The following is a 26,588-nucleotide window of genomic DNA, read 5'->3' on the forward strand; positions in this document are numbered from 1 at the left end:
AAGTCAAGCAGGACCTCTTGACTTATCTTCACATAGATGGAACTGGTAAAAGAAAAGCCTGAGGAGCCAGGGGCTCCCCGCAAGCCCACGTGACCCTTGAGGAACAGATCCTCATATGACATTAAAAGTAATAATACTGGTTTATTTGGTCCAACTGTATGGTCTTAAACACCCAAAAGGAAAGTATAACCAAAGATTAAAGTCATCAGTATATTTCTTTAAGATTTCAAGGAAATACACATCCCAGACATTAGACTTAAGTTCTTATGTTATTTAGACAATTATTTCTCATTGGTGATTTTGTTCCTAATAGGACAGTGCTACTCAGGTGTAGGACTTTAAATCTTGGTCTACAATACTGTAATGCCCACCTGCAGCTGAGGGAAACAACTCACTATTGTTCTAAAATGATGGCTAAGTTTGTTTTCTCTCCCTATCTAGTGGCCATTTAAGAGGGAGCTGATTCTAACCACTCCAACAGTTATCAAAATGCCTGAAAACAAATCCTGAGTTCATCAATCATCAGTTCGGCCTTAACAGACAAAAGAAAAATGAGGAGTAATCCATTAGATGGATGCCTTTGGAAGCCCTCATCAAAAAATTCCAATGGACTTTAATTTGGACATTTTCTGGTTCCCTGCCTAGAAATTGTAATACTAACTACTCTTGCCTTTACTTTTCCTTCACATTTCCCAGGCACCAGTCAAGCACCTTCCTTTTCTCCCTATAGTTAAGAGTTATGCAATTTGGGAGTCTTTTATATAGACCCACTGAAGAGGGTACCCCAATTGCCTCACCTTGTGTCTCTGTTCAGCATGGAAGAAGCCAGAGTGGTCTGCGTCCCAATTCCCTATTGGTAATTTGGGTAAACCTCTTCAGAGGGTGGTATGATAAGAATAGGAAGTAGAAATTGGCTAGGCAGCTAGGGTAAAAAGACCCCAAAGAAAAGTAGCCAGGTTCTTTCTTGGCTAAAAGTCAAAATGTCCTTGGGCCTTTTAGCAAAATACTCTGTCCCAAAGGCCAAAAATGTTAAAAGTATTTGGGAGCTCTTATCCCCAAAAGATTTTAGGGTTACCTCTTCAGAGGAGGGAATGTTGGAGTATCAATAAGCCCCATAAATTGAACTGGTCCAGACTATGCTGTCTTATTTTGATGCTTGCTCCCTGTTTCATACAATTTCTTCACTGACAAATTACTATCATTGCAAAAATTACCTCCAATCAAGTCATGGTCAATTATCAGACTTTGGATTCTCCTGAGATAGATGAGTTGGCTCTTAAAGCTTGTAATGACACTTCTCCATTATAAAACAAAACAGGGGGAGATGTTGGGGGGACCCTGCTGCTAAGGTTGTAGTCCACCATGTCTGATAGCTCTAAGGAGCTCGGTGCTGTATGGACTCCCTTTCTCAGTGGGGGGGGGGGACTTCCTGCTCTCTGCCTGACCTTATCTGGAAAGTGCCTCCACAGATGCCTGGCCTTATTTGGAATATGACCTTGGCATAGTTACCTGCAATAAACTGCCCCCAGGTTTTTTCTATAATTTGGCATTGCCCCATAGCCAGATGATAGGATCCCCCTACTACATGTAAATAAAGCATACTATGAACACCTATCAGCTGAAGGTTTGGCTGCTGCCTCCACCCTATATTTTTCCCTGACCCCCACTGAATAAACAAGCTGTATCACTGAAACAGTCTCCCGGAAGGTCTTTTCTGTCTATGCTCACTGGCCATCCTGACCCCATTTGTCACTTCTGCTCCCTTTGTTCTTGTGGGTCGGTGGCCAATGGCCCACGAGGGGAGGGAGAGACCCACACCTGAGAATATAACACCCTATACTTTTAGGAAAGAGTAATTGTTCTGTAGCTATGATGATAATAAGTAACTCTCAGGACAGATTATAAACCTGATTTACATGGCTACTTTTCCTAGCAACCAGATTCCTGAAAGCCACACTCCATCAGCAGTAGCCCATGCTTTGGAAAATGGCCAGTTAGTAGCAGTCTTCACTCTGCTGGCCGTGCTCTAGGGCCAAAAATGGATAACAGTTGGCTCATTCCTGACTTTGCTTTCCCAAAACCCATCCAGTAGCCCCTCTTTATTTGCATTTTCACTTTCCAAAGTTTCAGTTACTTAGAACTGGAAAATATAAAGTGGAAAATTCTAGGAATAAACAATTTGTGATGAAATCTCACATCATCCTGCCCAGTCCCCCCAGAGATATGCATCATCCCTTTCTCTAGTGTATCCTCACTGTACATGCTACCTATCAGTCACTTAGTAGCTGTCTCAGTTGCAGGTTATCAGATTAACTGTAGTGGTGTCACAGTGCTTATTATAGGGCTTGATACTAGCCACACTTTCAAGCATCAGCTGGGAGTCTTAGAACATATCCCCTAAGGATAAAGGCGACTACTGTATAGGATTAATCCTCTGCTGTCTCCAGAAATGCTGTGCCTTGCCAGCATAGCTCTCTCTTGCTTGAGCAAGCAGTAAATTCTTGTTTCACTTAATTAGTGGTCACATCTTCTTTCAATATTCCCCTCCAAAATCTTACAATCTACCACAAATTCTTCCAAAATCCAGAGAACAAACAATAGATTTTTTTTTAAGTTTTGGTACAAAACTGGCCTAGGCTACAGCCAGAAGTTTTTTCTCCTGTCTCCCTCTTTCTTCTTTCTGCCCTCCCCTGAGAACATAGCTCCATCCTGGAGAATGACTGTGTCCTAGCTCATATGCCCTCTCAGAGAGCATCGACAAAACAAACCAACCTCTCTTTTGCTCTCTTTTGATAAAGAAGATCATGGCTCTTTGCATAATTTTTTATAGTTCGTCCAGTATTATTATTATTATTATTTATTATTAATTTTATGTGTATGAGTGTATTGCCTGCATGTGTGTAAGTGCACCTGAGTGGTGCAATGCCCACACAGGTCAGAAGAGGGCATTGGATCCCCTGGAACTGGAGTTAGGACGGTTGTTAGCTGCCATGTGAGTGCTGGGAATGGAACCCAAGTCCTCTGCAAGAGCATTCAGTGCTCTTAACTGCTGAGTCAACTCTCCAGTTCCTTTATTAAATGCTTTCTTGGCATAATTTTTAAAAATATATTATTCCAGGTGTGGTGGTGCATGCCTTTAATCCCAGCACTTGGGGCAGAGGCAGCGGATCTCTGTGAGTTCAAGGCCAGCCTGGTCTACATAGTGAGCTCCAGGACAGTTGGGGCTACAGGGAGACCCTGCCTCAAAAAGACCAAAAAAAAAAAAGTATATATGTATATTTTTTTTTATTTTACTTCTATGCCTGCATGTATGGAAGTGTTACGTGCATGCAATGCCCATGGAGGCCAGAAGAGGGCAATAGATTCTCTGCAACTTGAGTTACAGACAGCTATTAGCTGTCATGTGGGTGCTGGGAACTGAACAGAGTTCCTCTGGAAGAGCAGCCAGTGCTCCTAATCTCTGAGCCATCTTTCCAGCTCCTTTTGGCATAATTTTTACAAGGGTGCTTTCTATCAAAAGACCCCAATATTACCACCATCACTACCATGGATAAAGACAGGTCAGAAAGGAAGAGATGAAGGAGCATTCTTCCAAATCTACTTAATTTATGATACCCAATGAGATAAAAATATATCTTTTATTTTGTAATTTGCTTTTAAAACAATATGGTATGAATGGTATCCTGTGACATTATTCTTCTACAATATGACTTTAAGTCCTGAATTGTATTGCATCATCTGGGTATCCCATAGTTTGGTTCATGGAGGTATTGTTAGGTATTTAGGTTCTTCTTTGTGTGTTTATTAAGAATGCTGTGGTGGGGCTGGAGAGATGGTTCAGTGGTTAAGAACACTACTGACTGTTATTGAATCCCAGCACCCACATGGTGGCTAACAACTATCAGTAACTCCTGTTCCAGGGGATCTGACACCCTCTCTGTCCACCTTGGACATTGCACAACACTGGTGCACTTACATACATGCAGGCAATATGCTCATACACATAAAATAAAAGTAAATAAATGAAAAGAGGGGCTGGAGAGATGGCTCAGTGGTGAGGAGCACTGGCTGCTCTTGCAGAGGACCTGTGTTCGATTCCCAGCACTCACGTGGCAGCTAACAACAGTCCTAACTCCAGTTCCAGGGAAATATGACACCCTTTTCTGACCTCCGTGGGCATTACATGACTCGGGTAGACTTATTCACATGCAGGCAATACACTCATACACATAAAAATAATAATAATCTATGATCACAGGGGCGAGGTGAATTGTCCACTGGCTTTTGAAAACCCACCCTGAAAACCACATGCTTCATCCTTGAGCACTTCAAAGCAAGTCCTATGACTCAGCCTAACTTCCAAAGGGGTGGAGAAGTGTGATCCTGTTGTATGCCAGAAGGTCAACTGACTGTGGGAACGCTTCTAAGTTACATGGGTTTGCTTTGAGTGTCTGGAAGATAACCCATTATCAAGTTAAGAAGAAAATCCATGAGCTTTGTTTAAGAGTTTGTGAAGAAGCATTTGTGTTTATTGTGAGGCAATATTAACTTCTATCAAATGACTTCACACCTTTGGTTTGATGGCAGATGTTATCTTCCCCCTTACTTTGTCAGGGCACTTATGCATGTCTCTGCCCAGAACATTCTCCTCCATAGCCCTCTTCAATCATGTTTCCTGGTTAATTCCTTCTTATTCTCAGCAAACGTTTCTTGAGCAATACTCCATCCCATATTGCTGTTCTTGTCACTTGGGGTACAGCCATGAGCAAGGCAAACAGAAGCCTCTGCCCATGTGGATCTCACACTGGAAATAAGAAAACAAGCATACAGAAAGAAGTAAACAGATTAGAGACCACTCTGTGAGTCTAGTGGAAAGAAGCAGAGCTAGGTGAGTGAGAAAGTGGGATTCAAGAAAATCCCTGCAGGCGCTGACTCAAAATAGGGGAGGAGGAGCCGGGCAAATTTATGAAGACTATTCTAGGAGGGGGCCGCTCCAGGGCAAAAGCCCTAGGGTAAGAGATGCTTGGAATGCTCCTAAAAGAGGAGCCGGAGTTGGATGAACGAGGTTAGTATGTGAGAAGAAATTAGGAAGGATGGGGCTGGAGAGATGGCTCAGTGGTTAAAAGCACTGGCTGCTCTTGCAGAGGACCCAGTTTCAGTTCCCAGCACCCAAACATCAGCTAGCAACCATCTCTAACTCCAGTTCTAGGGGAATTCAACACCCTCTTCTGACATCTGTGGGCATTGCATGACACGGGTGCATTTACATGTATGCAGGCAATACATTCATACACATAAAATAAAAAATAATAAAAGAAATTAGGAAGGTGAGTGATGGAGGACTTTGGAGGCCACAGAAGGGCTGAGTCAGTCTCAGAATAAGGTGAGAACTCTTGCGGGTCAAAGCAAAGAGGGGCAGAATCAGACTTGTGCATTGAGAGTGACAGCAGTGTCGAATGCGTTTAGGGTGACAAGGGTAGAAAGAGGACGAAGAGAGGAATTTCCCTCACTAAGCATGCTTAACTTGATTTACACATGTGGTGTACACATGTATTGAAACACATGATACTCACCTAATAGGTACAAATTTTATGTTTTTTTAAATATTTTATTTTTATTTTGTGTATGAGTATATTGCCTGCATGTATGTAAGAGCGCCCATGTCATGCAATGCCTGCTAGAGGTCAGAAGAAGGTGTTAGATCCCCTGGAACTGGAGTTACTAATGGTTGTTAGCCACCATGTGGGTGCTGGGGATAGAACCCAGATCCTCTGTGAGAGCAGCCAGTGTTCTTAGCCACTGAGCCATCTCTCCAGCCCCAAATTTATTGTTTTTGAAAAACAGATTAATAAAGTAGGGCATGGTAGTTCTTGCTTGTAATCTGAATACTTAAGAAACTGACGTAGGACATATGAGTTTGAGACCAACCTGGGCAACACAGGGAAACCCTGTCTCAAAAACAGAGGTTGGTGAGATGGCTCAGTGAGGGTGGGATATACCTCCTTGACAGCTTGAATTCAATTTCTGGAACCCATAGTGGATCCATGGTGGAAGGAGAGAACCAACTCCTGCAAGCCATCTTTTGACCTTCACATATACCATGGCACATGCATGCACATATGCACACAAAATAAGTAAGATGTAATAAATTTAAAATAAAAAAATTAATTTTTTAAAAGTATGTATTTATTTAATGTGTGTGTTTGCCTACATGTATGTATGTGCACTATGTGTGTGTCTGCAGTCTGCATAGTCCAGAAGAGGGCATCAAATCCCCTGGAACAGAGTTATAGATGGTTATGAGCTGCCATGTGGGTGTTGGGAACCATACCAGGTCCTCTGCAAGAGCAGCAAGTGCTCTTAACCACTGAGCCATCTCTCCAGCCCTAGAAACAAAATTAATTATTTTTTTGGTCTTTTTGAGACAGGGTTTTTCTGTAGCCCCAACTGGCCTGGAACTCACTAGGTAGACCAGGTTGGCCTTGAACTCACAAAGATCCACCTGCCTCTGCCTCCTGAGTGCTGGGATTAAAGGCATGCACCACCACACCCAGCCTGTAGGATAATTTTTAACTAATTTTGTTTCAGCCAGGCATGGTGGCGCACGCCTTTAATCCCAGCACTTGGGAGGCAGAGGCAGGTGGATCTTTGTGAGTTCGAGGCCAGCCTGGTCTACATAGTGAGTTCCAGGACAGCTGGGACTACAGGGAGACCCTGTCTCAAAAAGACCAATCAATCAATCAATAAATAAAATAAAATAAAAAACAAAACCACAAGACAAGATGCAGTCTTTCCTCCAAGAGAATAAGGATAAAGAGAAGGGAGATGCCAGTGTCTGAGACTGACATTCAGAAGTCGGCAAGGAGGGCAAATGCCATCGAAGGAGACAGAGAAGAGGTGGCAGTGAGAATAGAGGAACCTTGAGAATTGGGCCTGGGGAGAATGCAAGGAGAGGAAGCCATGCTACCTGTTTCTGGGGCTCCTGGCAGGCCACACTATGAGACCACCCCTGGGTGTGGCAGACCACTGGGTAACTTCAACAAGAGCAGTTTCAGACGAGTGTTGTGGAAGAAAGCTCCATCAGAAAGGGTTCAAGAGAAAGTGGGAGAAAAACTAGAGAGAGTTTGACATCTCTTTTAAGGACTTTGGCTATAAATTTAATGTGATAGATCAAGAGAGAAGTGGGACTGGAGTATCTTTTGTTTTCTTTTTGTATCAGTTTATTTTCTTGTTGCTATAATCAAATGCCTGACAAGAAGCAATTTAAGGAGCTGGAAAGATGGCTCAGGAGTTAAGAGCACTGGCTGCTCATGCAGAGGACCTGGGTTCAGTTCCCAGCACTCACATGGTGGCTGACAACCATCCATAATTCCAATTCCAAGAGACCTGATGCCCTCCTCTGGCCTCCGCAGGTATTGCCTGCATGGATGTACTTACATGCAGGCAAAACTCTCATACACATAAAATAAAAGTAAATCAATTAGGGCCTGGAGAGATGGCTCAGCTGTTAAGAATACTGACTATTGTTGCAGAAGACTTGGGTTTGAATCCCAGCACCCACATGGCAGCTAACAACTGTCTGTAACTCCAGTCCCAGGGGATCCGACACCCTCTTCTGACCTCCGCCGCATTGCACAACATGAGTGCACTTACCTACATGCAGGCAATACATGCATACACATAAAATAAAAATAATAAAATTTTTTAAAAAATCAATTAAAAACTTTTTTTAAAGAAGAAAAGCAATTTAAAGAAGGAAAAGCTTAATTTGGCTCACAGTTTGAGGGGATGCAGCCCATCATATTGATGGGAAGTGATGGGAAGGCATGGGGCAGGCATGGTGCAAAAAGGTGAGGTGGCTGGTCACATTGCATCCTCAGGAAATGTTAGTACCACCCACATTTAGCGTGACTCTTCCCTTTTAAGTTAAAACTCTCTGTAAACACCCTCATAGACACACCCAGAGCTGTGTTTCCATGGTGATTCCAAATCCAGTCACATTGGCAATGAAAATCATCTGTCATACTTGGTTTGCTTCTATTTATTTTTATTGTTTTTATTTTATGTATATGAGTGTATTGCCTGCATGCATGTAAGTGCATCCATGCCAGGCAATGCCTTTGGAGGTCAGAAAATGGCATTGAATCCCCTGGAACTAGAGTTATGAATGGTTGCTAGCTGCATTCTAGCTGGCAATGGTTGCTAGCTGTGGGTGCTGGGAATTGAACCCAGGTCCTCTGCAAAAGCAGCCAAGGCTCTTAACGCTGAGCCGTCTCTCTAGTCCTTTACTTATTTTTTTAAGAGACAAGGTCTTGCTAATATTTAGCTTAGGCTGACCTCAATGGATCCTCCTGCTCTAGCCTGCAGAGTAGACAGTACTATAAGTGTGTGCTACCACATTTGCACTTGTTTTGCTTTAAAGTAAGAGATACAATATTATGTTTAAATAAGATGGGAATGATCCAGTGGGAACCAAAAACTAATGATAAAGAAAGAGAAAGAATTGCTGGGATACTGTCCTTGAATAGAAGATGGAGCAGAATTCATGGACAAGATGAAGGCTGGCTTCGATGTGTGTAGACAGGCCATCTGTACAAAGAAGTGGGAACCACAGGTGGGAGGTAGTGTGCTTACAGACTACCTTGGTGTCTTCTTGAGTGGGAGTATAGGGGAGGAAGAGGAGCCCGAGGAGACTGCTATGAAAAACTATCCAAACGACAGGGCAGTAGGGAAGGGCAGTGTGGGTCTTGACAAGTGAGGGGGCTCAGGTCAGATCTGGTTTTCTTGTTGATGCAGTCTGACCCCCCCAGGCTAGGTCATAGCCCTCTGTACTGCTGGAACACAGCAAAACCATGTTACCTCTACTACCCACCTCTGGAATCCCTGTACCCCTCACTAGACATTAAACTTCAGGAGGACTGTAGCAGATCTGTCAAGGCCATCGGTGCCTCCCAAAACCTAGTCCCTGGAGCAGAGTGCACAATCCTCAAAAAATCATTAAATAGTTGAATAACTGAAGTAGTGAATGAATTACATTTATTTAGTTATGTAATTAGTTTGCTCTCTTGTATGTGGTTAGTGTGATGGACCAGTGTGTGAAGGTTAAAGGACAACTTGTGATAGCCGAGTCTCTCCTTCCTTCCTGAGAATCGAACCTAGATTCAAAGGCTTGGCAGCAGGCGCCTTGGCCTGCCTAGCCATCTCGAATGAGAAAAGCCCTAAGAAGTGCCATGGATACTTTTCAGTTGGCCTATGTGTCAGAAGCAGCTCCTTCCACATCCCTGGATGACAAGAGACCACCTCCCCACTCCCGACTCCACTCATTCCCATGCCCCTCCCCCTCCACCCATCCGCACCCTCCACCCCCCACCTAAGCTCCCGGCATTGCAAACTCTGCGGCTTTAAGGATGGTCAGAAGCAGAGGCTGGTGGTGATTGGAGATGTATTCTAACCATGGAGGATGAGCTCATCCGCAGCCAATGGCCAAGCAGCACCGGGCTAGACCCCGGCACCTGGTCGCAGGGTGGAAGGCTGGGATTGGTGAAACTCACTCGCCCGCCCTGCGGCTGTGAAAGGAGGTGGCAGCCGGGGAGGTCTGGCACGCGGACCCAGCCCCTGGTTCCGGCAGGTACAGTGCTGCTCCGCTCTTCCACTATCCTCCCAGGCGAGGAGGAGCCTTCCTTTTCCTACCCACGCCTGGCCTCCTTGGCGAGTCCTCGGGATGGTGCACCTTGCATGCTGGGGACCTGCAAGCTCCGCTTGCTCCCCGGGTCCGGATGTAGGCTTGTGGCTGTGAGTAGGGACCCTGAAGCCTGCAACCCAGCGCGACCAGCTTTGGTGCTGCCAGAGCACAGGCCTCCTGTCCCTCTGGGCTCGCAGGAAAGCCAGCCTTTTTCCATCTCCTGCTGCATCCTGGCTGGGGCTCACTCAGCTCCTGGCTGCTTGGGGCTGTGTGTTTCCTTCTCAAGCCTGTTCTATCTCTTTCCATGCAGAGGGATGAATGCTCCCTGCTGCCCTTTTTCCAGTGGCACCTGAGCCCCTGCTCCTACTCATTGGCCGTTGGTGTCACACACTGCTTCGAGAGTACTTGTGGTCTGGTCCATGGAGGCCACAGTGGATCCCTAAACCCCTCAGAGTCAGGGTCAGGAGGAAAAGCCATCCCCCCATAGGACTGGACCACCTTGCCACCCTCATTGAACTGGCATCAAATCTGTCACTCAGACATCTCATCTGCCAATGAGCTTTAATGAGTACCTGGGAGAAAGAGGGTCCCCACTAACTGACTCCAGATTTCAGGGCCAAAGGAAATAAAAAGCCTAGACATGCATTCTGTATGGGAAGAGGTGTCACTGAGCTGAACCCTAAGGCTAAATGAAATTCCACAAGGGAAGCTGGGAGGGAGAAGTGGTGGGGTGGGGGACCAGTGGGAGAAGCAGCTTTGAGTTCAGAGTGTGTGACTTCTTTATATTTAGCATGTTTAGACACCAGGTTTGCTCTGTGGCTGCCCCTTGAAGGCAGCTCTGGATCACAGATACCCCAGCTCTCTTTCCAGTGCTCCACACTCAGAACACACTGGAGAAGTGCTGTGGAACTGAGTTTGAAGGGAAAAGAGAGGCCACAGTAGTATTATTCTGTCATTACCACTGAGGAAGGATCTGGTTCAATGAAGGGACCTTGCACATTAGCCCTGATCGCCTCAGCCTTTAGAGGTGGATCCAGTGTTCAGTGAAGGAAGCCAGGGTACAGGTAGGAGTGTGGCTCCCAGAAAGAGCCTCTCTAATGCATTTGCTTCTTGCAGATCACAGCTGCAGGGCAGCCATGAGCCTGGTAGCCTACGAATGTCCACCTGGCCCAGGCCTGGAGCCTGAGCCCTGTTCACGAGCACGTTCCCAGGCCTGTATGTATCTGGAACAGATTCGTAACCGAGTGGCTATGGGGACACCTGACATGAACAAGCGTGACTACCTGGTAGACGCAGCCACCCAGATCCGGCTGGCCCTGGAGCGTGATGTTAGTGAAGACTATGAGGCGGCCTTTAACCACTACCAGAATGGTGTGGACGTCCTGCTCCGTGGTGTACATGGTGAGGGTAGGGATGGGCAAGGACAGGGGCTGGGCAGAAAAAGGCCGATGTAGGGTCTAGTGTCCATCCATATTAGGGATCCAGTGCATTCCTTTCCCATCTAATGTAGTCTCTACCCCAGCCTTTCTCATACTGGGCATCAGAGGTAGAGGAAACACTGTACTCTAGAAGCTTCTCCTCTTCTCCAGGAAATGGACATGGGAATCCTCACCTTATCCCTTCTCAGAGTGTGAGAACAGCCAACAAGGTGGTGGGTACCAGCTCTAAAGTACAGTTGGCTGTGGGGTGACTGTGGTTCCCAGTCTCCTCCTGCCATCTTTCTTCCTCCTCTTCCTTTCCTGCTGGTCTCCCACCCCAGTGGGGGCTCAGCACAGGGCTGGGGAAAGAATCTGTTGATCAGCCTTAGAAGTTAGAACTATCAGTTTCAGTAGTCAGAGGGCAGTTAATGGGAGCTGGCATCCCAACCTACCAGCAAGGCCAGGATGAAGGGCAGGGGTGAGGCCCTGGTGACCCCAGATGATGACCATAGTCCTCCACAGTTGACCCCAACAAGGAGCGATGTGAAGCAGTAAAGGTGAAAATTACCAAGTACCTGCGGCGGGCCGAAGAGATCTTCAACTGCCACTTGCAGCGGACACTGGGCAGTGGAGCCAGCCCTGACACGGTGAGGAAGAGAAAGAGGACTCTGTGGAAAGGCAGCTGAGCCTCCCCACCCCCAAGCCCCTCCAGCCTCAGAACAGGGTGGGTAGTTAGTGGAGGGTGTGACTAAGTATGAGCCAGGATTGCCCTCCTGTCCTCTCCCGCTTCCTCTCTCCCACCCCCATGCAGCCTCACAGAGCATTTGGCATGTGTGTACATAATCACCCACTCCAGTTTGCACACGGCTCTATGTCATTCTCACATATACACTCGGAGCGTCCAGACTCTGTTTCTGTTGGGTGGGTACACCATGAGTATGCACACACACACATGAATGCATGAGTACCCATGTGGCCAAGGTGTTCCCCTTGTTACTTTGACCCAGTGGGCTGCATGTACTTCCTATGACCACAGGGCTGCACATGTGCCCTCCTAAGTCCACTGTGCTCTGTGACACCAACATGTTCCCACCCTAAACTCTGGGAGAAAATGTCTCTCAGGACAAGGCTTCTGAGAGGGGGCTTGTTAAACCCTGAGAACTGGTCCTTGTAAAGCTAGGTGGGCCCTGATCAGCCTGGCCACTTTGAACCAGTCTCCCCCAGTTAAGGGCAGCTTCTCTGCTCAGCCTGTTCCTGTGACGGAGTCTGCCTGGACCCCAGTCCTACCCACTATGGCCCCTAGTATTGTCCTGGCAGCCAGAAGCCCCTGCCCACAGCCATAACTAAGGCAGCCAGGACTGAGGCCTCGTCTCCCTTCTCCACAGGGCTTCAGCAGCCTGAGGCTCCGGCCCATCCGCACACTGAGCTCTGCCCTGGAGCAGCTGAAGGGCTACAGGGTGGTTGGAATCATCCAGAAGGTAAGTGAGCAGTGTGGGAAGGGAAGCAGATGTGCAAGGTCAGGATCCAGTTGTGTAGTCTCTAACAGTTGCCTGCCTCTAGAGGGTGGTGGCGTCTCAGAGGGCACAGCTATCCAGTGGCTCCTCCTCTCTCTCAAGGTACAGGGATCCTAAAGAGGAAAATGGGAATGAGGGGAGGCACAGTCAGCTTTCCACTGCCCTCCAGCTCAGACATACAAACCTTTAGAGACCATGGAAGGAGTTATACCCTGCGTGCCCTCAGCACTCACTGCCTGGCCCACTTGTGCTTCTCACACACCTCCAACCTGCATTCACTCTGTGCTGGAACTACAGCCCTGAATCTCCCCACCACACACAACTGAGCACTTCCTGTGCTGGAAGGTGTTCCTCTCCTGAGCCTGCCCAGCAGATACGTGCATTGCTGTGGATTGGCTTACATTGTCCAGGGCCTTGGCAGCTCTGCTCTTTCTCTTCAGGTGCACACACCCTCATCCTGATCCCATCTTGTACCCTTTCCCTTAATTCAGGGCAGACAGGAAGACAGGAGATGTTAGCCCAACTTTTACTAATGTGGAGGAATGGGAGGGACAAAGAGGCCAAATGAGAGTTGAGCTAGCATCAGATTGCTCTCTGCCTCCAGTCCAGGGCTCCCTGAGTAGTCTCTAAAATAGTTCTTTCCCAAACTGACCATTTATGAGAATCATCTGGTAAGCCTCCCAAAGATACAGATGTCAGGGCCCCATCCCAAACCTGTGGAGTTAGAATTTCTAGGGCTGAACCCAAGAATCTGTCATTTAAAATTCTGGGCAATTTTGGTGGGTCTGAGAGTCCATAGAGAAAAGGATACCCGTGTGTACTTGCCCACCATGCAAAAGGATAGCATGCTGCCTGGGAGGTGGGCCCTGAGTCTGGTCAATGCACTATCAGCAAATCCCCCTCTGCTCTGAGCTTTGGTTTCCTCATGAATAAAGAGGGGTAAGAATTCTCCCCCAAAAGGGATGATCTGGGGGGGAAAAAAAATGAAATAACTATTGGGAAAGGCCTGGCACATGGTAAGTCATTTAGTATATGCTTGATGGTTCTTAACACACGTGACAAGAGCTGGAAGGCACAAGCTCCTATCTCCAGGCCTTGCTCCAGCTGCTTTCCCAGGTCCCTGGAATAGGCCGCAGGCTGTCAGTGAAGATCTAGCCAGATTCCCATCTGCTCTTGTCTCCCCTCCCACTGAACTGCTCCATGGCCACAGCCTGACCTTGGCCAAACACAGCTGCTTCCACAGTCAGACTGACACCATTTCTCTGAATGAGATGCCAGTTATAGAGAGAGGGGTTCAGAACTGAGTAAGTTTGGGAAATGGTGAATCGAAATTATAGTACTTTGTATTTTTTTTTTTTTTTGGTCTTTTTGAGACAGGGTCTCCCTGTAGCCCCAGTTGTCCTGGAACTCACTATGTAGACCAGGCTGGCCTTGAACTCACAGAGATCTGCCTGCCTCTGCCTCCCAAGTGCTGGGATTAAAGGCACTATACCTGATGCCCAGCTAGTACTTTGTATTTTAATTTTAGAAGTTCTCAGACCTTTTAGAATGCAAATATATACTAAAAGTTCTGAAACAGGAAATCTATGATAGAATTCTCCAATTTGTTCAACCCTAGGACACGCACATGTGCAAAGCATGTGCATTTTAATCATCAGTACTCTGTGGCCTATGTAGAGGGAAATCACCTATTAAGAATTTGGGATTGCTGGGTGTAGTGGCACTTGTCTTTAATTTCAGCACTTGGGAGGCAGAGGCAGAGGCAGGGGCAGGCAGATCTCTGTGAGTTAAAGGCCGATGTAGCGAGTTCCAGGCCAGCTGGGGCTACAGGGAGACCCTGTCTCAAAAAGACCAAAAAAAAAAAAAGAACTTGGGATTGCCTCTTTCCTTTTTTACCCTCCATTGGGTGCTCAAGAGATAGATACCGGCCCCCTTCAGAGATCCTACTACTTCCTCCGGGTTAGGCCCAAGCCAGGAACAGGAAAGTTGCTTAGGGCCATTGGGTGCATTCTGAGAATCTGCCCAGGCAGATCCTGGTGGCAGAGCAGTGCCAGCGCTGGCCAGTGGCCACCCACAGGCTCAGGGATCTCAGCGTGCCTCAAAAGTGTCTGGCTCTGGGGCTAACTGGGCTGAAGAGGTGCTGGCAGGGGTGGAGATGTCAGGGAGCTGTGAGATGAGTATGTCAGGAACTAGGTAGGCAGCCAAGATGCCAGGGGTCTGTCCATGTCACCGTCTTAACCTCCTCTGAGAGCCATTCTCTGAGTTGGGCATAAGGGAAAAAAGGTCTTCCAAATTATTCTTGTTTTATTTGGCTCAGTCACAGGGGTATTTTTTTTTTCATTGTTACCAACATTTCAAATGTGTAGATTTCATATAAAAGTCCAGATTTCAAAGCTTAACAATTAAATAAAGAATAATACTGAGGTTTTTTTTTTTTTTTTTTTTGAAGTCCAGATTTCAGGCTTTTATTGGAAAAAAAAAAATTCAGATCTGGGTATGGGCCCTCATTCCCACATAGCCACAGGGAGCCAAGGAGACACTGCCCACTTCAGGTACGACACTGACCTTTCCCAATCCCTGCCCCAACTTTGCTCACATCTGTTCTGTGAACCTTTGGGTCTAGGAACCTATTTGAAGATTTGGGGCTTGTTTACACCATGAGATGTTCCAATTAGGACTTAGATTCTTTGTGTATCTTTAAGGGCATATTTGTATTTCACCAAAGCTGTATCTGTCTCCAAAACTTGGTAGATCCTTCCCTCCCTTCCTCCCTCCCTCCCTCCCTTCCTCCCTTCCTTATAGTGCCTGTACATGTGCCCCTGTGTGCACACAGAGGCCAGTAGAGGTAGTCAGGTGTTCTTCAACTTATTCTCTTGCTGAACATGATGGCCAGCAAGCCCCAGTCGTCCTCCTGTCTGCCACCCCCAAGAGTGCTGGGGTTACAGTCACCCGTAGCCATGAGGCTTTTTACATGAGTGTTGAAGAATTGAACTCACAAAGAGTGCACAGCGATCACTCTTACCTGCTGATCCATCTCCACAGTCAATCAATGGGTTAATTTTTTTTAAGTGGAAAAAATTTTCCAATTATAAGGCTTACCCTGCATGTATAAGGCATGTTCTCACTTAGATATTTGGCATTAAATCCTCAGTCACCTGAAATGAAAGTATTATGCTGTATTTTCCAGCATAGTAGTCACATAAGAATATTTGTATGAATTAAGATCAAGTGTTCTAGTTGCACAGGCTCCATCACCACTTGAGACTGATCACTTCCCCCATTGTATACTGCAAAAATACATTTCCACCATAGCAGAAAGCTCTCTTTGGCCATATTTTAATAATTGGCATTTCTCATGTAGCCCAGGCTGGCCTCAGTCTCACTATGTAGCCAAGGATGACCTTGAACTCCTGATCTTCCTGCCTCTACCTCCTGAGTACTGGGATTATAGCTGTGTATCACCATACCCTGTTTATGCAGTGCTGGGAATCAAACCCAGGACTTCTTCATGTGTCCCAGGAAAGCCCTCTACCAACTAAGCTATGTGTCCAACCCCTTAATAATTGCCTTAAAGAGAATGAAACTGGGCAAGTGAGATGATTCAATGGGTAAAGCTGCATGCCACCAAGCCTGACAAGCTGAGTTCTATCCCTAGGACTCACATGGTAGAAGGAGAGACCAGACTCCTGCAAGTTGGCCTCTGACCTCCACAAGCTTTGGCACACATCTCCCATCTACATGCACACAAAATAAAATAAATGAAAATGTATTTTTTAAAACTTTTTAAAAGAATTTTTATTATTTTTATTTTATGTGTATGTGTGTATTGCCTGCATGTATGTAAGTGCACCCATGTCGTGCAATGCCCACGGAGGACAGAAGAGACCGTCAGATCCCCTGGGACTGGAGTTAGGGACAGTTGTTAGCTGCCATGTGGGTGCTGGGATTCGAACCCGGGTCCTCTGCAAGAACAACCAGTGTTCTTAACTGTCGAGCCATCTCTCCAGCCCCAAAAATGTATTTTTAAAAAAGAGAGAATGGTTGGGCGTGGTGGTGCACGCCTTTAATCCCAGCACTTGGTAGACAGAGGCAGGCAGATCTCTGCAAGTTCAAGGCCAGCCTGGTCTACATAGTGAGTTCCAGTACAGCTGGGGCTACAGGGAGACCCTGTCTCAAAAAGACCAAAAAAAAAAAAGAGAATGAAACTAAGGTTCAAGGAAGTCAAGTATTGGGTATTGTTCTGTCCCCCAAACCACTTAACAAAAGGGGAATTTTTTGTTTGGTTGTAGTAATGGGAAAACATCCCCTCTACTATTCTTTTGAGATACATTGAAAGACAAAGACGTTTCAAATGAGAGAGGAGGCGAGGGGAGGGAGTGAGGGGAGGAGAGGAAAGAAAATTTACCTAACTCCAAGATCATTGCTGTTAATGTTTAGGTCTTCTAGAAAATAGATTTTAATATGTTTTGAAGACAGTTCTTTTGATGTATAGGTCAAGTTTTATTTGTGGTTTTCCCATTGTTGGCCAGGTTTCAGACTGCAAATCAGAGGGCTTGGCCCAGGATAAGGTGGGGGGAATCCCACTTGGCGAAGGATGGTGGGGAATTATCTGGGGTGTCAGTACTTGTGGGAAACTCTGTTTTCTTAAATGACCCCAGAGTGTTCTGCCTTTCTCTCTTCAAACATTGCACAAATTTGGTGAGGGCGCCGAGGCCACCCTGAGCTAGGACTCTGGCCATTAGAGGGAGACCCCTGGTGGTCAAAAGGAATACCGCTGTCCTGCTGTAGGAAGGACCCAGGGCCCATTTAGTGCATTGCTTTCTTTTTATTGGTGATGAAGAACCTGAGGCCCAGCAGGACAGGCACTTACACAGGCCAAACCTGGGATCAGCCTGTCTGAATTCAAATCCCAACTCTGTCATTTTAGCAGTGGGGTTGTAGGTGAGTCATATCACTCCTTTGAACCTTAATTTCATCAATAAAGTGAGTCACTAATAACGCTCACCTGGTAGGGCAAACACACTTAGCACAGAGTAAACACTGTATAGCCAGTGTTGGCTTCTACAATGACATTGATAATTACCATGGTTCAGCAGGATTTATAGTTCAGTTCTCTATTTTTATCAACACACACAGTGCTGATAGGATGAACTATCATGACCCCATTTTTAGAGGGATTGGGGAGGTGGCTTAGTTGGTAAAACACAAGGTCCTGAGTTTGATCTCCAGCGCCCACATAAAAGGCCAGGTGTGGTGGTGCATGCCTGTAATTCCTGTGCTGAGGAGGTAGAAGGGCAGATCCCTGGAGCTCTCTGGCCAGCTAGCTGAATAGGTAATCTCCAGATTCAGTGAAAGACTATCTCAAAAAATAAGGTGGAGAGCAATTGAGGAAGATGCCCAATGTCAACCTCCGTCCTCTACACACAAACATGTACATACACCACATATACCCCCACACACAAAAAGAGCAAGGTCTAGAGAAGCTGTGTGACTGACTGACTGGCAAGGGTATAAATGACATTCTCATGGCGTTCACCGAGAGCTTTCCCATTATGGCCTCAACAAACCAGTGGCACAGCGAAGATGGGCACTTATTATTTTTTTTTCCTTGATCTTTTTGAGACAAGGTCTCCCTGTAGTTCCAGCTGGCCTGGAACTCGGTATGTGGACCAGGCTGAACTTGAACTCACAGAGATCCACCTGCCTTGGCCTTCCAAGTCCTAGAACTGAAGGTGTGTGCTACCATATATTTCCTCTTTGGTAGTTAAGAAACCAATTCATTTGCCCAAGATCTAAAACCAGGGCCCTGGGCTGGGAGATATAGATCAGTGGTAGAACTCTTAATTAGTATTCATGATGAGGCTTTAGGTTCAGTTCCCAATACCACACACACACACACACATACACACACACAAACTAAAAAAGGGGGCTAGAGAGATGGCTCAGTGGTTAAGAGCACTGGTTGCTCTTGCTGAGGACCGGGGTTCAGTTCCCAGCACCCACATGGCAGCTAACAGCCATCTGTAACTCCAGTTCCAGGGGATCCAACACCCTCTTTTGACCTCTGTGGGCATTGCACAACATGAGTGCACTTATATACATGCAGGCAATATACTCATATACATCAAATTTAAATAATATTTTTTTTAAAAGCTAAAATATCCAGGGCTCTTTTCCCTACCCTGTCCTAAGCTTTCACTGATGTCCAGTAGCCTGGGCCCAACTCCCACTCCAGCCAGCCTAGGAGAGTCTGCCAGGTAGGTCAATGATCATGGAGTCATAATATCAAGGTTCTGTCTGACCATTACATACCCTCATCCAGGCAAAATCCCGTCATACTGCTCTGACACAACTATGTGTCTCCTCCTTCCCCCTCCTATGGCTGGGTCCACTCTTGCCTCCTAGGGAGATTAATCAAGGATCCAACTCCAAATAAGGCTTAGCAGTAGACAGACCACTACCTCTAACCAAGGCCACCCTAAGGAGAGGGCTGCTTGCTGTCAAAGGCCAGCCTCCCAAGTGACTGGAATGTACAACCACACTCACTTGTATTTAAAAGGAAGTGTAGCAAGGCAGAGAGAGACTCCTGAAGAAGTGTGCTAATCCTGGCATGGCTCAGCCCAGCTGATCTGGACCCACACTCTCAAGAACTGCAGCTTCACTTGTAAAACAAGGCTCAGAGGAAGTGAGTAGCTCTGAGATGCTTCAGCCATGACACCATTCCTGAAGGATAGCAGGCTCTGGCCAAGCCTGAGATGAGGGCCTGATCTCAGCTGTCCTCAGGCCATGTGGGGCCTGGCTAGGGTGAGCAGGTAGGGGGAGGGATATTCTCACATGAGGGCTCCCCTAACCCTAACAGCTAGTGCCTGGGCCATTCATTATGCATAGGTAAGGCATCTGCTCTATTGCTCCACTATGCAGGAATGTGGGGATCCCAAGCTGGGCAGGGTGGTCCCTTCCCTGCCCTCATGGAGCTTACAACCAGGTGAGATAGGAGGTTAGATAGTGCGAGCAGTCTCCCCCAAGGGTGAGCTCAGAGAGCACTGGTGACGGGGTAGGAGCCCCAGATGCTGGAGTAAAAAGTAAAAAGAACAGAGTCTAGACCTTCAGGTCTAGCAAGGGTGGGTAAGCAGGACAGGATGGATGTCTGCCTGGGGAAGGGACCATGCTCCCTCCCCTGCCTGAAGTGAGTCAGCACAATGGAGGAACCTGAGGGTATAGAAATTCCAGGGACTAACACATGCCTTGACCAGTGCCTCCTGGACTTTGGCAGGTGCAGTTGGTCCAGGATCCAGCAACTGGAGGGACCTTCATTGTGAAGGCAAGTGCTGCCCAGCTGCCACCATGCTGCATTCCACTTGGAACTTTCAGAGCTCTTTAGACTCCTGCCCTCTGGGGAACCCCCGCCCCAGAATGTGCATCCGAAGCCCATGCTCCCTCCAAAACCAAAAGCTGTTTATTCTGCTTCTGAGCATTGCCCCTGCCTCCAAGACAGACAGACAGACAGACAGACAGACAGACAGACACACACACACACACACACACACACACACACTCATCCTATCATTCCATAGGATAATAGGCACAAGGACAGGGCCAGGAACTGGGGGAGGCAGTTGGTCCTCAGACTGGTTCCTAATTCATAACCTGCTGTCCTGAAGCCAGGGCAAGGATGTCTGATAACAGCATCAGCTCATCCACCTGCCTTGTCACCACCTCAGAGCCTTCCCAGGTGCCACACCGTAAGCCGAGAGCGGTTAACTATCATCCCGCATGGAGTTCCCTATATGACAAAACTACTGCGGTACTTTGTGAGTGAGGATTCCATCTTCTTGCACTTGGAGCATGTGCAAGGTGAGGGGGCTTGTGGGGTCCCCACCAGCTCCTTGAGGGTTTGGAATATTGTTACCTACCCCCTCAAATCCTGGGCCCTCAGGAGGGGTATGGCTTGCTTCAGGTGTGTGGCACAGATGCGGGGGGGGGGGGGCTCAGCTGGAGGCTGATGGAAAGGCCAGGCTGCTGTGGGCTTCTGTGTGGTCCCAAGTGAGCAGGGGATGTCCTGAGGTTGATGTCCACACCCTGGGCAGATGAGGAGGGTATTCATGGGCCTGTGTCTTTTGTCACCATTTTCCCTAGTCTTGGCTTTTTTCACTTTCTGGTCAGGGCCATGTGGGGTGGTTGGTAACTAAAACTCTAAGGACATGATCTGGGCCATGTAGCAGACATTAAGTGGTGTTAAATATGAAGTCCAGCTGGGTGTGATAGGGCACACCTTTAATCCCAGCACTTGGGAGGCAGAGGCACATGGGTCTCTGTGAGTTTGAGGTCAGCCTGGTCTACATAGAAAGTTCCAGGCCAGTCAGTGCTACATAGAGAGATCATCTATAAATAAGTAAATAAATAAATGAATAAATAAATAATAAAAAGTAAATAAGAGGTACATCCTTGGTTCATGACATTCAGTCACTGTAGATCCTGACTGTCTTTACCTTTTGTGATACCATTCTCCCTAAAACAAAAGAAATTATATATTGAACACTGGTGAACACTCCATTCAACCAAGGTCATTAACAATATATAAACGTTGGGGATGGAGAGTTGGTTCAGCGATTAAGAGCATTGACTACTCTTGCAGAGGACCTGGGTGTGATTTCCAGTATTTCACATGGTGGCTAACAACCATCCTAACTCCAGTTCCAGGGGATCCAATGCCCTCTTCTGACCTCCTCGGGCATTGTACGACTTGGGTGCACTTACACACATGCAGGCGATATGCTCAGACACATAATATAAAAATAATAAAATATAAATACATATATAAGCATTGAGCTAAGCATACAGGGTATGCTGGCTGTGAGGCCCAGCTCTCTGTAAATGGGTCAGAGCAGAGGAGAGCCTGTTATATGCTTGGAAGTGGAAGAGGGGGGTGGTGAGAAGGCTGAGCAAGGCCAGGACTCCTAGGAGGCAGATGGGCCATGCCAAGATGGAGGGAAGGTGAGAGTGGGTCAGGACCTGGCTTCCATACTCTTCTTCTCTCTTTCCATGCTCTCACTTCCTCTGCTTGGCCCAGGAGGTACTCTCTGGTCCCACCTGCTTTCCCAGGCACACCTTCAACATTCTAGGCTCAGGCCTGGCTCTGCCCAGAAGTCGAAAGCCCAGCTCAACACCTGTCTCAGCCTCATGACTCCAGCACAGCTCCCACCAAGCCACACCATGGGGCAGGACAAAATCCCTCTGGAGCCTCCACAGACTTTTCAGAGCCTTCTTCCAGCTAAGGGGGCCCCATCCCTCAGACCCCAGAAAGAGGCTTGCAGTGAGCCTTCAGCGGGGACCAGCACTTCCTGCTCTTCAGACCTCACAGAAGCCCCAAGAGGCCACTTGCGCAGTCAAGTCAAGCGAGCTGGTCAGAGCTTGAACCCTGGGTCCACTAGGGGGCTGGACTGGGTTCGAGAGGGGGCTGGTCGGGTGCTGGGGGGCTGTGGCCGAGGCAGAGGTCAGAGCCCCCCATCAGTGAACAGGGCCAGGTGGGGGTACAGCAGAGCTCTCTGGAGTGTGAAGGAGGAACAGGTGAGACAGTGGGCAGCTGAGATGCTAGTGGCACTGGAAGCACTACACGAGCAAGGGGTGCTGTGTCGGGACCTCAACCCACAGAACCTGCTTCTGGACCAGGCAGGTAGGAGCCACAGCTACCCTGTCTCCACCCCACTCCTCAGGTGGAGGTCCCCAGGGTCAAGGGGACCTCCAAAGTTATAGGGCTTCATGCCGCTTCTGCCAGCCTCCATCTGGGCCTTCACACAGGACCTGAGGCTGGGGCAGCAGCTCCCAGGAACATCCCTGAGCTCTGGGCTCCAAGGGGCCATGTCCTTAGGTAGCCTCTACCTGCTGTGTGACTGTGCTGGGGGAAGCCCTGGGACCATCTTGACATACCATGTTCAGTAATGCTATTCTCAACCTTGTCCCCTTCTTTCCTCCCTGCATACAATGGACAAGGTCACATCCGGCTCACATATTTTGGCCAATGGTCCGAAGTGGAGCCCCAGTGCAGCCAGGAAGCTGTAGACTGCCTGTACAGTGCCCCAGGCAAGGAGTTGGGGTGGGGATGGTACCTAGATCTTGGGTGCCTTTGCATGGTTTGAGGTCAGAGGATGGACAGTGGGCTCTAGGATGAGAATGGAGAGGGTCCTTTTGTGTGAAGCAGGGATATATGTGTTCTTATTCCCGTAGAGGTTGGGGGTATTTCTGAGCTGACCGAAGCCTGTGACTGGTGGAGCTATGGGTCACTACTGTATGAGCTGCTCACAGGAATGGTGAGTAGCCAGGCAGAGTGTAGAGCCCTGGGGGAGGCCACTGGGTACAGGTTGAGCAGAGGCTTAGCCAGCTGGCCAGGGTCAGAGCAGAGGTTGCCTTTTTTTCCAGGCCTGTCCTTTGGGCTGGATGTTCTTAAACTCATTAGGCCATCAGCAGTAGAGGAAGTCTCTCCCACCACAGTAGGGGCTATTGCTAAGGAGACTGTCAACTTCTATGAATGGTATGTGATATGTGATAGAGATTTCTAGACAAGCATTCCTGGAAGGCCTCTGGATCATATTCCAGGTCTCCTAGACCTCAGCTGGAGGAAGGGAGAGGGCACTTTCATTCAAGCCAGTCAGCCTGGTCAGCCAAACCCACTTGTGGGCTGGAGAGGTGGCTCAGCTGGTAAAGCATCTGCTGCTCAAGTATAAAGACTTGAGTTTGATCCCCAGCACCCACATAAAAGCCAGGTGTGGTAATGTACATCTGTAACCCTAGTGGCAGGGTGGGGGTGGGACAGGCAGATCCTCAGAGCTCACTGACCCACCAGTCTAGCCAATCAGTGTGATTTGGGTTCAATAACATTGTCTCAAAAAAAAAAAAGCCATTATGGTGGCTTATTCCTTTAATCCTAGCACTCGGGAGGTAGAGATAGGCAGAATTCTGAGATTGAAACCAGTCTGGTTTACATAGCAAGTTCCAGGCCAGCTGGGACTACAGAGAGACCCTGTCTCCAAAAAAAAAAAGCAACAGAGGAAAGACAGGAAAGACACTGGACAGCAATATCTGGCCTCCACATGCATACACAAAAGAAAATCCACTTGTCCAGGATGGAGACTTTGCCCTCTGGCCTCCACCCATATGAGCTCATCTGGAGCTAGTTAGATTGGGAAGCAAGGGAAGGGAGAGGCCAACATTTGAGCAGGAAACAGCTGAGATAGGTATGGTGTGACCTAAAGGCCAGACCTGACCAGTCTCTCCTGCTTTTGTTCCATAGCTCAGGGTGTCTGAGAACCCTGCCTACAAATATCCCCAAGCCCTGACATGGCTCTCCTGGGCTTCCTTCTTTTTGAGAGCTTCTTGAAGCTCCTCCTTACCTCAACAGACTTTTGTTCTCCAAAGCTACATCTTTAGCTGCAGAGAGTTATGCTTTCTGGTCACCACATCCTGCTATGGCCTTGATGGCAGCATACCCGGCTGTCAAATGAATAGCTTGTGGAGGCTTTTTCTTTAACAAGTTCCAGTGCTAGAGTGGAACTTAGCACTCTAAGTGTCCAGCCTAATTACAACCAGGGTTGATGTAATTAAACACTAATAGAATGTCCAGCCTAATTACAACCAGGATTGATGATCTAACAAGCTTGCCGAGAAACCTGGGTTTAAACCCTGATGACAGACCAAGTTTTTTTTTTTTTTTTTTTTTCCTGCGCCAGCTTTGCTTCTTTAATGGATACAGTATGCCTGGGGTCTAGTACAGTGTCTGGCACACACCAGATCCTAGCATCAACATCCTCTTCCTCATGGAATGTGTCATGGGGGTGGAGCAAGTCCTGGCTGCCACTAGGGTATAGACTTTCCTGGAGTGGCCTCTTCAGAGGCCTCTCCTTGTGTTTTCCCCAGGCACTGTCCCAGAGCCACCCTTCAGGATTCCAGGCCCACACGCAGCTCCAGCTGCCGGAGTGGCTCAGTCGCCCAGCAGCCTCGCTGCTGACTGAGGTAAGATGATTGGCCTGTGGGTGGGAGATGGGAAGATGGAAACACCATAATCGTGTGAGTTCTATGTGTTAATGTAAGTTGGAAGGCAATAGGGTGACAAATGTCTGTGACTAACTACTACCAATGTTGGGGGGAGGGAGTGAGCACTCTAGGGGCCTTGGCCACAAGGAATCCCAGGAGGTGGGTGCCTGCCTCCATGGTGGGGAAGAGCTGCAGAGTGCTGACTGAGTCTCACCCCTCAGCTGTTGCAGTTTGAGCCCCAGCGGAGACTAGGTGCTGGAGGAGGAGGCACCAGCAAACTCAAGTCCCACCCCTTTTTCAGTACTATCCAATGGAGCAGACTGGTGGGGTAAGAGGTGGGTTAGTAGGCAAGGAAGCAGCCAGCCTGGATCTCCTGTTTGCCTGCCATCTGAGCTGGCCCCTCTGATCTGTGGACTTCAGGGGAAGACAGTGGGGCAGCGCAGCTCAGCAACCTGCTTGGGCCTATAGTAATGACTACTGTCCCGTAAAGGCCAGCCCCTGGGGAAGCTGCTGGAGGGTCGGTAAGATCCACCCTGCTGAGCAACCTGAAGTCATTAGTCAGTAGACACCTGTTGAGCACCTTGTACCTTTAACATGGATCAGTCATGTTAAGGGGTGCTGTCACTCAAGTTCTGAACTGCTGAACATCTGCTGAGCCAACCAACAAGTTTGGTGACACTGCCATATTGTACCCCACTTTGGACAACTCTGGAGACTCATCTCAGGACACTGATCCTCCGGATCCAAACTAGGGCTGTTCTGGGTCCATTGCAGTCATGCAGCCAGTAGGTTGTTTCCATTAGAGACTGTTCCCACAAGCACAGGGAAGGTGAGAAGGAAGTCTGTAGGGTGAGATGAGAGGATGGATGATCCACTCTACCCTCCTGATCCTAACTTGTGATTTGACTTTGGAGAACAAAAGAAGTCAGGAGAAGGCAGGGCTAAGGGGTGGTAGGTTAAGAATGCAGTTTTTCCACTTAGACCAAGCCTGAAAACCAAATAAAGAGCTTTCTTCCCTGTCAGGAGAGCCTACCCCATGGATCCAAGAGGGGAGTCTCTTCATATTGGTTGTCATTCAGCATTTTGGTCACGAGGTTGTACTCAATTCACTGCCCACTATGACTTTTGGGATAAAAAGCCACAAATTACCCACACTTTTGGCCAGGTGTTTCTGGTCTCAGAACTCGCGGGGGGGGGGGTAAGTGGCTATCCCCAAAGACAATGCCCCTCCCTAGGTTTGAGGGCTCCTCTCAGGACCTATCCAGTCTCTGTGGTGTGGCACGTGCCACAAATTTTCACTTGATCTATTCCTATATCCTTCTAGACCGTGTGTCTATACCACAACCAAGTGGTGTCTAACACTGTTCACCACTTGGGCAACTGCCACCAAATACCGGTGTCCTAGGGAGTCCCAAGATTCCCATTTCTTAGGCTGACTCTGGGCCAGATGACAGGGGAAAGCACAACCCCTGTTCCATGCTCCATAGCCCCCATCTTGCAGTCCCTGGGGTTTCCCCACCCTCCAATAAAATCTGTTCTTCCTGCAGTGCCCTTGCATCATTAATGTAGTGAGTGACTTGCAAAGGGCAGATTACAAGGGAAGCAGTCTGTCTTCTACAAAGCAGCCCTCAAGAGACGCGGTGGGTTGTGGGGGACACAGAACTCTACAGGTGGTAAAGAGAAACCTTGGAAAGTGCCTTACAGTGACCCCTTGAAAGATGGTATCTCCTGAGAAACAGGTCAAGAGGTTAACTTAGAACCTGCTGGAGTCGACTTACAAGTACATGCTCCTTCTGTGACAACCCATAAAGCCTACTTCAACCACTGCTTTATGACGTACAAGTCATTTCTGGGCCTCATCTAGCCAACACACTGTATATCTGGCACTCTTGAGCCCTGTTTGGTCCTAGCTGTGGCAAAGATTATGGATGACCTTTTAATAAAATG

General features: G+C 47.8%; 1 protein-coding gene across 1 annotated transcript; it reads left to right on the forward strand.

Annotated features, from left to right (window-relative positions):
• The first annotated feature begins 9,517 nt into the window (after positions 1-9,517).
• On the forward strand, positions 9,518-26,588 carry Rps6kl1 (ribosomal protein S6 kinase like 1). The gene is made up of 11 exons (XM_008849729.3): positions 9,518-9,628; positions 10,799-11,083; positions 11,623-11,747; positions 12,486-12,578; positions 19,888-19,935; positions 20,336-20,468; positions 21,685-22,287; positions 22,605-22,694; positions 22,839-22,921; positions 24,525-24,620; positions 24,863-26,588. Exons 2-11 carry the CDS (start codon positions 10,819-10,821, stop codon positions 24,971-24,973), a joined length of 1,647 nt encoding a protein of 548 aa, XP_008847951.1. The 5' UTR covers positions 9,518-9,628; positions 10,799-10,818; the 3' UTR covers positions 24,974-26,588.

This window comes from Nannospalax galili, unplaced genomic scaffold, assembly GCF_000622305.1.
Source record: "Nannospalax galili isolate Female #2095 unplaced genomic scaffold, S.galili_v1.0 scaffold24, whole genome shotgun sequence".
Classification (NCBI taxonomy): domain Eukaryota; kingdom Metazoa; phylum Chordata; class Mammalia; order Rodentia; family Spalacidae; genus Nannospalax; species Nannospalax galili.